The following is a 12,334-nucleotide window of genomic DNA, read 5'->3' as shown; positions in this document are numbered from 1 at the left end:
GCAAATTTTGGTGTTCCAACAGAACTGACTTCCCCAACAAATATCAATAGTGTTTGGATAGATAAAGCTGGTCAACATTAAGTTGCTGCCATTACTCTAACCTTTTGCATATTTGTAGACTCCATCAATTTTGACATACATAGAGGTCAAATATTCATCCAGATTTCACAAAAAGCATTTGGCAGACATTAAAACAATAAAGTTAATATTATTGAGATAGTATGTTATGGCTGCATACGAAGGATTACACTCTGTCTGGGTTAGAGGCAGATGATGGCAGAAAATAATGAATGCATCGTTCAAACTCGTTCAGCTAAAAATTGGAAGCAGAATTGAGACCTATTCTGGAGGGAGTACGAAACAAAAGGCACAAGTTTGCTTTGGGGACAGATTTGCGTTTATCCACAAAGAGAAAGGATATCTCTTCCTTCAGCAGAGGGAATATTTCAAAGTTGCTCTTATATTTGAAACTGCACTAATGAGTCAAAGGGGAAAGGTTTTGGCAATTCTTTTCAGAAGGATAAATTAAGAGAAAGTGAGAGTTAGAAATGATATAGTTAGAAACCACTTTCCTACTACTACAGTCATCTGTCACCTTTCTGTTCAGAGGCTGATGAGATTTAAAAGAAACTTCTGCAGCTAAGTCAAAGGTTTATTTATAAGAAGTGGTCTCATTACAGAAACTCACTAAATGTTAGGGGTCATATTGCAGGATGAACAGCGATGAAGAAACGGCCCTTTTCATACATTATTATAAACTTGTTCTTTACATTCATCAATTCTTCTTTCCAAACCAAATCCAAGGGTTTCTTCTTGTGATTTTTCCAGCTAAAATGAAATTTTGGAGCATTGTTTTCTTCCAAAGAAGTGTTAGTTGTGTTTCAGTGTCATCAATTAAACAGTTGCATGTCTCCAGTTCCCTTTCCACATGGTTTGTCATTTGGCGCACTCACTTCCCCTTGATGTGGTCAGTGTGGCTGCTTAATAATCAGACATGCAGTTTTTATGTGGAACATGAACAGGTCTTTTGTTGTAAAAGATGTGACGTCTTCCGCATCACGGTGACTTAACTGAGCTCTCAACTGACACCAATCACATGTCAAATGTCAAAAGTGAAACATTTGCTACTGATTAACAAAACACAAACAAACAAACATTTGGATTTGCTTTTTGATCCTACTGAGTGAAGGACCCATAACCTGTAAACACACACACGCACACACCCCTGCACGCACGCTGGGGGGGGGGTTTAGCCAGCTGCATAAATACTGCGGGACTCCTGAGTCTGTTTAGACAGACAAGACAGCCTTTCTCTGATCTGCTTTCAAGTTCAGCATTTTTGGATCGAGCAACAGAATCAAGGTAAACTATATTCATTATATATTTATTTTAATTTTCTCTGTTATTTGAATGTATAGCATAATGTTGAATTTATTCAAAAATCAGTTGAAGGAACAAAGGCTTGCTTAAATTTTAGCCTAAATTATTCTTCACATAAAAAGTACTTAATATGTATTGGTTATTCAATATTTTCCTCAATATTCTCATTTTCAATATTTGTAAATACTCTAATGCTGGGATATTTAAACCCACTGCTCCTCAGTCTGAAATCATTTGTATATACATTCTATTTGTAGCTTCTAAACTATAAAATATTGCTGACCTGGTTTAATAACCTCACATACCTCAAAACAGCTATTCATGTTTTTAATGTTTTCTCATCTCTTACAGATGCAGTTGTTGATCCTGTTGGTTCTAAGTGCCAGCCTTTGCTTTGCCAACTCCAATATCCACCAGCCTATCATCCAGACTCTAATGGACAATGGTTTTTATCTCTTTTCCTTTTTGCTTTTCTCTTTTTAGCCACCCTCATGTTAAATATTAACTAATCTCTTATTTCTTTTTATGATTTCCCCAGCTGTGGTGGTAAAAGTGCCACATGCTCATGGCAGCATAGTGGAAGTTCCCCTGACCTGCGGAGACTCTTATCAGGACAATGAAGTGTTTTGGAAGAAAAATGGTAAAAATAAAATTTGTTTGATATTCGTTGCAGCTCATATCATATTTGTAGAACACCTTCACTGAGGGCTGATTCAGAGCGTAATCTTATAAAAGACACCTGACATCTTGCTATTGTAGCAAAAGTTAAAGACATAGGAACTTTACAAGCCTGAGAGGAACATAACTGATACTATAATGTCTGGATTTCTCAGGGGAGGAAATGACACCAGCTCTGCAGGGAAACCAGATCACCGTTTTGGTGAAAGAGATGAAAGCAGGAAACTACTCCTGTCACCTCAGCTCTAGTGGAGAATACCTGAACCACACGCTGATCCTGGTCCAGCTGGATCCAGACAACCGGACTGTCATCCTGGAGGAGAAATCCCCCGGACAAGGTGAGAGGAGAAAGGTGAAGGGATGACTGAGAGGGAATCACAGGTTATGGGATACAAGAAAGATGGAAAAAAATAGAATAGATGTTGCTGTTCTGTTAAAATAAGAATAATGGAGAGAAAGGGGTCACTCGACAGGAAGAACTGAAGTAACATTCTTTGATAAAGTATTAGCTAATTTAGAGATTCACTTAAAACAGCTTAGATCATCACAGGGTTTTATTATTGGACTATAACTTCATTAAAAAAAAATAAGTTTTCAAATAATGATTTCATATACTACTAAGAAAAAAAGCCATCCAGACCAATCTCATCCTAAATAAAAAATCTCCTAACATAGAAACTGGGTGTGCCACCTTTAGCAGAAACAACAGATAATCTGTGATGAGATCAATCTCCACCTCCTTCATGAGAAAAGGGAAAGAAGGAAAGAAAAGGGAGAAAAAATAATGTTTAATTTTGGTGCTGATGTTAGGTAGCAATGATCAATTAAAGAATACACATTTATTTTAAATATAGCACATAGGAACACTTAAAGCTAAACATTAGAGTGGTTAAGCTGTTATGCATGGTGTTGTTCTTAACACTGTTGCAAAAAGAGAGTCTTGAGTTTAAACCTGGGCCTTTTCTGTGTGGTTCTCATCCATTTGTGGCTTCTTGCTTAGAAAAGCAGTAGTTAAGTCCATTATTTTTTTTATTCTTATTTCCTGCAGGTCACATCCATTGCTCAGCACAGAATTACAAAGGCTCTTTCCACTGCACCTGGAAGAAAACGTATCACAGATCCCACGCTGCTGTGCTCCTGGTTAAGGCACACCGGTAAAGACAGAAGTCTCTCTTCATTAGTCTCCCACTAATTTAAATAAAAAGCCTGAGTATCACTTTAAATAAACTTGTTGCAATACTTTCATAAAGGGGTTATTGCCTATTACCTGTTTTAGATCATAATTTATCCATTTGTCTTGAATCCAGTAACACGGATGAGATTTCCTGTGTGCTGGATGCTGATGGATCAGGGGTTCAGTGCCAGGATGTCGACTGCCCTTACAAAGAGGAAACACACCCCATCCAGTTCACCATTTACATGCACAGCTACTCTCGTCTGGAGGCCTACACAATGTCATTCTACCTGAGAGAGATTGGTAGGTCCTTTTACAGGAATATCAGGGTTTGATGTTATGTTTTTTGGATTTAGTGATTACATTTGTGATCATGTTTTTCTGACTTTTCATTCTGACATTTACTTACTTTTCTTGACTTCATCTCTTCATATTGTATCAAGTAAGGCCAGAAAACCTCCCCAACCTGCACATAAGTTGTGGTCAGGTGTTCAGCTGGGACTACCCGGACACCTGGGAAAAGCCCCGCACCTACTTCAGCCTCCACTTCCAGGTCAAGGTCGTCCAGAACGGACAATCCTGCCACACTGAAAAGATCCTATTGGTAAGTGAAATTCAAATGCCAATTTAAGATTCTAGTTTGGCCAAATCACTTTATGTTTAAAATTTTGTGTCAATTATTTAAGGAGCCTAAAATCACTGAAGAAACCAAGTTTGAAGTCAATATCAAATCCAAGAAGTATGTTTTCTGTGTGAGAGCTCAGGACAAATTTACCCAGGGACAATGGAGCCGCTGGACTGAGTACCCGTAAGTGCTTCAGTCTACCTTCTTAAAATATATAAAAAAAATTATTTAAACTACTTTTAGTCCTAAAATAAATGTACTTTTCTCCCACTTGTTTTAATCATAATTATTATTTCTTTTTCTCCAGAGTGAACAAAAACATCATGAACTGCCAATCCTAAAATGAAGCAAGTTGGGCAGATGTGACAACTACTTTAAAACCAGATTTTCAGTTTTTTAAGCCCTGCTAAAAGTGAATGTATACATGTACAGTATTTATTCCTTTTTATTTAAGTTACTTTTATAAGTTTACAGTGGATGAAAACCTTTTGAATTACTAAATTGAACATTGTTTCTTTTTTTAAACCAATTTTCCAAAAATGTCTTTCTTTTATATTTCATAATAAAATCCAGCATCTCTATTTCTTGTGTGTATCTTAAAAATACTTCCTTCACTGCACAGAAAATAATCTACAAATGGAAAACATTCAAAGCAACAACAGCCAACATGTGCATAGCTGTCAGAGCAAGTTCACTCAAACTTGTACAGATAATATGTAAGTCCAACCAGAAAGGCACTGCACAAATTTAACTTAAATGGGAGGTGTGCAAGAAATTAACTCTTTAATGAAAACATGAAGACCAGATTAATATTTGCAAAGTGAACAAAGTCAAAGACCAGAACTTCTTTAAAAACGTTCATTAAACAAATAAGACCAAGGCTGAATTATTTGGACACCAGAACAGGTTTGCAAATGCAACAGGCTAGAAACAGAAACACCACAGAAAACATAAAGTCAAACTACAATTAGGTGTAGATCACACCATGTTTATGTGTTACAATATCCCAGTCACAGGTCAGATTGAGAATCTACTGCATGACTCTACATATGCAAAACTGAAACATTATGCAAACTGTAGAACATGGAGGTGGAGGTGTGATGTTTTGATGATCATATGCTGCAGCAGGACCTGGACAGCCCACCATCATAGAACTGACCATGAATTCTACTACAACTCAGACGGTGCTGAGGACGATGTGTAAAAAAGTTACAGCATAAAAAAAATCCCAACTCATTTTAAAGAGTTAGAGGAGCAATAAACAGCAGAGACAATTTTGGTACAAAAAAGATTTTATGGTTAAATTTACAGGAAGTTTATAAGAAAACAAAAAGTCAGACAATGACATCATCTCATTAAATAATAAACTACACCTTTGTCTATAACTTAAAAGGACTTTTGGTAACAACTGAAATAGTCTAAATTAGACTTACACTGTTTGGTAAAAACTTTCGATATCAGAAAAAAACTCAAGCAACTGATCCTTTCTTGAACTAGTGTTTTAAAGTGTGCACGTACAAATTACACACACACACAAAAAAGAGACACCCAAAACAAAAACAGAACAAACACATTTTTGGGCAAATCCACGTCAGCACCATCCAGCCTTGACCAGCGCTGCACACTTAACTCATGAATATATTATAGCAAAACATGCATTGAAGTCCATTGTAATAGTCAGTGATGTAACCAGTGTCAAAATTTTATGAATATTATTTTTTATCTCACAGTAGTTTTAATGGTTATTGCATATTGTTGTATAGCAGTGATCAAATCTGCTTTTGGTTTGGACCACTGCTCTAAAAAAAAAAAAAAAAGAAACAGGTACAAATCAAGGTTTTTCATTACAACCAAGAGATTTTCTAGATATGCAATGTACACTGATAGCTGCTAAACCAAATGACTTCCTGAACGCTGAAAACACTTTAATACCTGTTATGAAATGTGATATTTGAGCTTTCTGGACCAGAATGCGTTCAGAGGTGGGATGGACACACAGGAACATGACCCTTATTTTCCTCCAACATTGACGTGATAAAACAGATGTAAACAATTGTAGAAATCTGTAGGCCACTGTGGACTTGACTGAGTGTTATAGCCATCCATCATCAGCTGGTAGTCACTCTGAAGTTTGTCATGGCAATGAATGTAAAAAAAATATTCAGACCAAGAAGACCATGCAAATATATAAAGGAGGAAGGAAGCTACTTCTGGGAGTGACAGTGTTGGCGTCTGCAACATTACGGGTTAATTGGTGGTCTAAGTCCAACAAGGTTGTTTGGAGAGACGGATTTGGGTGTGTGTGTGTTTGTGTTGGGTAGAACTGAAGGATGGAGTTTTTGTTTCTAGCCCAATTGTTTGCAGATAGTTGACTCTTTCCTCAGTGCTGCTGCCTCTTGGATAAGTACCTACAAAAACACACAAATAAGATTACTTTCACTTCACAACCAATAAGTGTGAGGAATATACAGTATCTTAAAAAAAATATCCAGGCTATAAACCTTCAAATTTTGTCACAGTACAGCTATACATCTTAATTTGCTGGAAATTAATGTAATAGAGATGCACAACATATTGGCACTAACATTGGTATCAGTCGATTGTTTAAACAATCGATATTAATGTTCATATTCTTGCTATTTTTTATAGGAGGGGAGGTTGGTCATGTGGTATTTGTTTGGTCACGTGACATTAACTGCAATTTCAGTGCAAACAGAATCATGAAGACCAAGGAACACATAATCTGTGGACATCTGTTCAAAGCAGAGCAGATGCCTAGTTTATGAACTCCTTAGACTTGACCTCTATGGAAGAGCTGATAGAAAAAAGTAGGTTTTGAAAGAAAGCTGAAATACGCACAGTTTCACCAAATATGCAGAAGATGCTGCTTTCGTTATTATCATCAAAGTTCAATATCTACTTATTCTTTTGCAAGATACCATACTGTTCATGGCTTACAGATGTTGTGTTTGTGATTAAAATAATGTTCATTGCCTTGTCAACACATTTTATGCTCCGTCAGCCTACCTTTCCCAATGTTTATGATTAAGTCCACTGAAGTCTTCAAGCTTGGCGATTTCTTTCAGGTACTGAGCCAGTTTAGAGAGCTCTCTGTCCTTCTCCCTGTTGAGATGGGCCTTCATGAAGGGTCGGATCTAACAAACAGCAGCACAAAGTAAGGTGCAAGTCATGACAGCTTATGTGGATCACAGTGTCTATGCAGAAGAGTAAAAAGCTCAGCCGACCTTTAGTCCATTCTGTGGATTCATGAGGAAATTCCGTCCGATGTCATCAAACATGATGGTGTTCTTTCTGTTGTAAAACTCTCCATACTTTCCCCAGATCACACCTAAAGGCTTCACCTGGAGATGCACATGTCATGGAAAACAGAAAGTCAGAGCAGTTATTATGGCAATCACCCTAAACACTGTTTTTTTTTTGTTTGTTTGTCTTTTACAGTGCATCTAAATTAAATGAACTAACCCGAGTGAAGATAGGAATGAAACAAGAAACGTTTCAGGTGTACGAACCTCCACCACCCCTCTCTTCGGAGTGTGTACTGTGATCATGGCTCCGCTGTCCAACATGAATGTGATCTTGTAACTTGGGTTATCCGTCACTCCCAACTCCTGCACGTATGGAGACACACAGCTACAGTATGTACAGCTTAAACTCACTGTGTAAGATTATTCAACACCGCCACCTTCTGGCAAGATTATGGTACTGCGAAATTGGAAACAATTTTGGGTTGCATTAGATCCTCAATGTGATGAGAAGGGGGAGTACATTGGATTCGTTTTGATGAACATTGATGAGACAATGTTTATTATTTTGTAATGTCTTTACTAATTATTTTGTACAATTTATTGGTTGGAGTAAAATCCCAACCAATAAATAAATCTCTTCTATCCAGGCATAGCAGAATGTTTAGGAAAAACTGGCTTAGGCAAAATTACACACTTTGAAAAAGAAACAAGGGGAATACTTGCTTTCATCTTGGCCTCTATCCACTTCATACTTGTAGCAGCTAAAGAGAGAAAGCACGAGTATACATCGTTAAACCCAGGAATCTTGAAAGATGGAGATAAACACACAGATTTTTCTACATTTGAGAAATATTCCCCAACTTTTCAATTCATTAGAATGCTACACAAAAACAAATTCAAATAAAAATTTAAAAGATTATTCTTTTTATCAAATCAATTTCTAAATTTCAAACCAAACAGATGCAGAACAGATTTATGTTAATTATAATGATCACAGCTTAATACTAATGAAAACTATTTATGTTTTCAGCAGAGCCCAAGGCTGATAACCTCCATGTCACGCAGCATGGATGCAAAATTTATGCAAAAGTAGCCTTGATCAAGTATTGAGTATACTGTACAGCATATGGAGATACTGCTTAGTAGGACATTACATGACCTAGAATATACAGTATTTAAAGACTATTTTTCTTGATCAGGTGTAATGTTCAAGTTCTCAAATAAACTGTATTTGTGCTTGTGGGTTTTATTAGCTGTGAGACATATGCCTCAATTTACTCAAAATAAACGCTAACTATATCACTCTGTGTACAATGATGCACCAGAAGTGGCTAAATTACGAAAATTTGCCAAACAAAACTTTAACTTTTATGTTCTCACATACTTTTCAGTTCATCAGGTACACAAAAACGACTAATATTTGGCCTACTTTCTAGAGCAGTTGATCACTGTATTAACACAAGAAGCTATACTACATAATTATGCAGTCATATTAGGGTTACCTTTTGACATTTAAGTAAGTATTAAACAAATGTTTTATTAAGCCCATATTTATACAGCAATTCTTTACTGGTCTGATGTAATGTTCTAATTTTATCTGCCATATTTTTATTAGCTGTCAGTTTTTGTAAGCTACGGGAAGTGTTTCATGAAATTAACTTTTCAGTAATATTCTAATTTATAAAATAGGCCTGTAGCTGATGAAAACCTATTTTATTTTGGTTCATTTTCAAAGTTAGCCAAGAAGGAAGTTTTTCTTAGTCATATTTATCAAAAAACTGTTCATGGGCGTCTAAGGAATGCCAAAACCATTGCTCCAATCAATATAACTAAACCATACAGATGTTACTTACACCAGATAACAATGTCGTAGTTCTCATAGGCAGATGTGAGAAACTCATGAAGGAATGGTCTCATCAGCTCCTGACCCGTTTCGGCACAAGACTTGTGATCTAAACACACATAACAACAATTCCCAGGTTCAAATGATGAGGTGATGTGTTGCCAAGGATTTCTGTTTTGCGATGAAAAAAAACTTTGAGGAAAATTGGATTATATATTAGTCAGGTTCTGATATCTTGTCTTTAACTCACCAAACAGAGTGTAGTCCACATCCAACACCAGGAGCCTCTTGCCTTCTCTGGGAGGATTCAGTTCCTCGACTTTATAGTCTTTGACTCTGCGAGCTATTTTAGCAAGATTCTCCTCTCTGAAGATCCGAGAAATAAAAAGTGATAAATAAATATCTTCTTTCAACATGTTCTCTTATTTTATTAACCATCTGCACTCAGGCTGTTAAGTTTCTTACCTGTTCTCTACCTCTATGACTTCCTCCTCAATGTCAAAATCATTTACAACATCGTCATTGTCTGGGGGAGGAGCTAAAACATCTTCCTTTAAAATAAACAAATATACATGTGTAACATTCACCATTCAGGTATATAATCAGAAAAATCTTAAATATATCCAGTCATAAATTTATATACACTCATCATGGTAAAAAGCTGTCAACAATTTTGCACATTTAATCGTCTATTAAAAAAATAAATTCATTCTTACAGCTAAAAAATTTCATTTTCTCAGTGGTATGATTATACAACAAATAACTTCTAAGAAACTTTAGCTATTTTTAAAAAAGAAAAATTGAGTTGAGAGTAGATTTTCTCTACTCTAAGCATACATATACTATATCTAAAATATAAACATACACATGTAATATTATCTAGATAAATGTCCACACACATTTTGTAGCATTTGCAATATGGCTGAAGTGGAGGTAGTTAAAGAAAAGTTTTTACAATCAGTTTTATCCAGAATTTGTGTGTGCTTGGGATTATTGTCCTCTCAGGGTATCAACTGTCTAGCTGTTGATTTAAGGTAAAGTTGAGGAAATTAAAGATTTTCTTCCTTCTTCATTATTCAAACAGGTTGTGCAAACCACCAGATTAATTGGCAGCAACACCATTATGTTCCGATCATGCTTCACAGTTGATACAGAATTCATTGGCATAAAAGTCTTTCCCTGAAAACCCTTAAACTATTCCAAATAAATGAAGCTATAGGTAAATTAATACATGTAAATATCCATCCATCCATCCATTTTCTGTACACCCTTGTCCCTTAAAGGGGTCAGGAGGGGTGCTGGTGCTTATCTCCATCTAATGTTCTGGGTGAAAGGCGGTGTACACCCTGGACAGGTCGCCAGTCTGTCGCAGGGCAACACAGAGGCAGACAGGATACACAACCATGCACACACACACTCACACCTAGGGAGAATTTAGAGGGACCAATTGACCTAACTGTCATGTTTTTGAACTGTGGGAGGAAGCCAGAGTACCCAGAAAGAACCCATGCATGCACAGGGAGAACATTCAAACTCCATGCAGAAAGACCCCGGGCGCCGGGAGTCGAACCCAGGACCTTCTTGCTGCGCAGTCTACCAACTGCGCCACTGTGCAGCCCTTAAGTGTAAATATTGCCCTCTCAATTTGATTTTATTAAAAAAGTGGCATATGGCTGCTGTTTTATCCATAAAAAAATAAAAATCTTGTTTGTAGTTTCTGAAAAGCTTTACCAGTACATCAAATGCCCTCCTAAAACATTCTTCTCCCAAATTAGCAAATGTCATTGAATATGTTACTAGAATGGAAATCTCGTAGCAGTAATTGTACATACAATAATATTGTAATATTAAAATTTGTGTTATGTTGTGCATTATCATTCCACTCTGAAAAAAAAATGCTTCAAATGAATCCATAAGGGCCAAAAACGAATGACATTCCTGTCCATGATGAGTGCAATCTGTATATCATAGTAAATTTCATAAAACCTCTTATGAAACTGTTGCAGTTCGACAGAGTCGTTACTATGAACTGCCATTGTAGCACCTTTGCTCTCACCCTTCCACTTACCAGGCTTTCTTCTCTGGTACCCATCATCATAATTTTGGTATTAGGCTTTAGTTTCAAGGAGCCCAGCTTAACCTCATCCTCTGCAGGTTTACCTGGAAACAGGAATAAAAAGAAACAGAGTAAGAACTAGAAGTCATATTATTAATGGTGCTAAGGGATTTATCTGTGCCCTCTCACCTTTAATCTTTAGTCCCAGTAGTTTCTGTCTCTCTGGTAACACCCCAGTCAGACTCTTGATAGACTGTTTCAGGTCCATCACAGTGTCCTCCTCAGAAAGAGAACTGATGGAGTACTCCTGTCCTCCCCACTTTATGATCACTGACACAGACATGGCTTACACGGGCTCTTCACGAACATGCACGACGCTGGAGCACACGCACAGACCTTTGTGCACACACCTGCTGCTGTTTCTACCAGGACTAACAAACATCCACACCTTGAAAACAGAGAGGCAAAGGCAAAGTAACAGGAGAGGTGTTCAGTGACCAGCAACAGCTCGAAACAAAACACGCAAATCAGCGAAACAGCAAGAGAAACACAAAGTAACTCTTTAATTTATTTGGGTATTTAAGACAAACAGCCGAATTCCTTCCGATGAGAGAGGACACTTTGATTATTTTTAGCATGCGGTGGCTAATAGTGACTAGCAGCAATGTAAACACGCAGTTCATTAGAACATGTTAGCATTAAATAATAAAAAGAGCCTGGTAGCTCTTACAGTTCAGAGCAAGCTAACCTGGAATACTTGACTGTGACTCCAGGGATTTGACAGAAACGTAAATGAATGAAGTTCTTGGTTCCGCTTCATTCATCGATAGATAAATACCGTGCTCTTCCTGGCGTCCCCCTGCCTTTCCGGTAGTGACGTAGGAAAAAGACTGTTCCCATAGTGACCCCTTGTCAACAGATTAACACCGATTTGAAACAGGTTTTAAACAAATAATATCCTTTTAACACTATGTTTATGTTTCTGTCTCTGCTCCTTCCAAACCTTTCAGATGTGATTACGATTTGAACTCATTGTAGCCCACATTGTCATTGTCTTTTCTCACAATTTCTGTGAAAATCATTTTAGCAATATCTTTTCTGTTTTGTTTTTTTTTTTTGAGCAATGCCTTTTGTTAACCATTTAAGTCTGGTGTATAGTTATCACAGAATTACTGAAGGAATAGGTTCATTACACCAGCAGTCAAAAATGTGGTAATTTGATGGATTACTGGTGGAGCCAAGGATTCTACTTTCTAGCTCAAAATCATGAACAAGAATGTTCATCAGTCAGTTAATTAAAACCAAGCACACA

At 36.9% G+C, this 12,334-nt stretch overlaps 2 protein-coding genes across 2 annotated transcripts; one reads left to right on the top strand and one right to left on the bottom strand.

Moving 5' to 3' along the window:
* Positions 1–1,273: 1,273 nt before the first annotated feature.
* LOC102226505 (interleukin-12 subunit beta-like) lies at positions 1,274–4,444 on the top strand. Its single transcript, XM_014471375.2, has 9 exons — positions 1,274–1,362; positions 1,732–1,825; positions 1,919–2,020; positions 2,214–2,396; positions 3,107–3,212; positions 3,366–3,535; positions 3,676–3,836; positions 3,919–4,040; positions 4,165–4,444. Exons 2-9 carry the CDS (start codon positions 1,732–1,734, stop codon positions 4,196–4,198), a joined length of 972 nt encoding a protein of 323 aa, XP_014326861.1. The 5' UTR covers positions 1,274–1,362; the 3' UTR covers positions 4,199–4,444.
* Positions 4,445–5,131: 687 nt separating this feature from the next.
* On the bottom strand, positions 5,132–11,878 carry ublcp1 (ubiquitin like domain containing CTD phosphatase 1). Its single transcript, XM_005805982.3, has 11 exons — positions 11,771–11,878; positions 11,212–11,470; positions 11,035–11,126; positions 9,432–9,517; positions 9,217–9,332; positions 8,977–9,075; positions 7,847–7,884; positions 7,388–7,486; positions 7,103–7,219; positions 6,885–7,012; positions 5,132–6,265 (listed from the first exon to the last, which is right to left on the bottom strand). Exons 2-11 carry the CDS (start codon positions 11,363–11,365, stop codon positions 6,238–6,240), a joined length of 957 nt encoding a protein of 318 aa, XP_005806039.1. The 5' UTR covers positions 11,366–11,470; positions 11,771–11,878; the 3' UTR covers positions 5,132–6,237.
* Between the last annotated feature and the right edge of the window lie 456 nt (positions 11,879–12,334).

The sequence above is a fragment of the Xiphophorus maculatus genome, chromosome 11, assembly GCF_002775205.1.
Source record: "Xiphophorus maculatus strain JP 163 A chromosome 11, X_maculatus-5.0-male, whole genome shotgun sequence".
In the NCBI taxonomy this organism is placed as follows: domain Eukaryota; kingdom Metazoa; phylum Chordata; class Actinopteri; order Cyprinodontiformes; family Poeciliidae; genus Xiphophorus; species Xiphophorus maculatus.
Note: the sequence above shows the minus strand (reverse complement) of the source record. Positions and strands in the feature narration are given on the sequence as shown.

What these genes read in the sequence shown, in the direction of transcription:
- LOC102226505 (XM_014471375.2), top strand. Translation starts at nt 1,732, where the DNA reads ATGCAGTTGTTGATCCTGTTGGTTCTAAGTGCCAGCCTTTGCTTTGCC. An exon ending in CCAGACTCTAATGGACAATG is followed by an intron (nt 1,826 to 1,918) that starts GTTTTTATCTCT and finishes TGATTTCCCCAG; the next exon opens with CTGTGGTGGTAAAAGTGCCA. An exon ending in CTCCTGGTTAAGGCACACCG is followed by an intron (nt 3,213 to 3,365) that starts GTAAAGACAGAA and finishes TCTTGAATCCAG; the next exon opens with TAACACGGATGAGATTTCCT.
- ublcp1 (XM_005805982.3), bottom strand. Translation starts at nt 11,365, where the DNA reads ATGTCTGTGTCAGTGATCATAAAGTGGGGAGGACAGGAGTACTCCATC. An exon ending in GTCATAGAGGTAGAGAACAG is followed by an intron (nt 9,333 to 9,431) that starts GTAAGAAACTTA and finishes TCGGATCTTCAG; the next exon opens with AGAGGAGAATCTTGCTAAAA. An exon ending in CGAAGAGAGGGGTGGTGGAG is followed by an intron (nt 7,220 to 7,387) that starts GTTCGTACACCT and finishes GTGCATCTCCAG; the next exon opens with GTGAAGCCTTTAGGTGTGAT.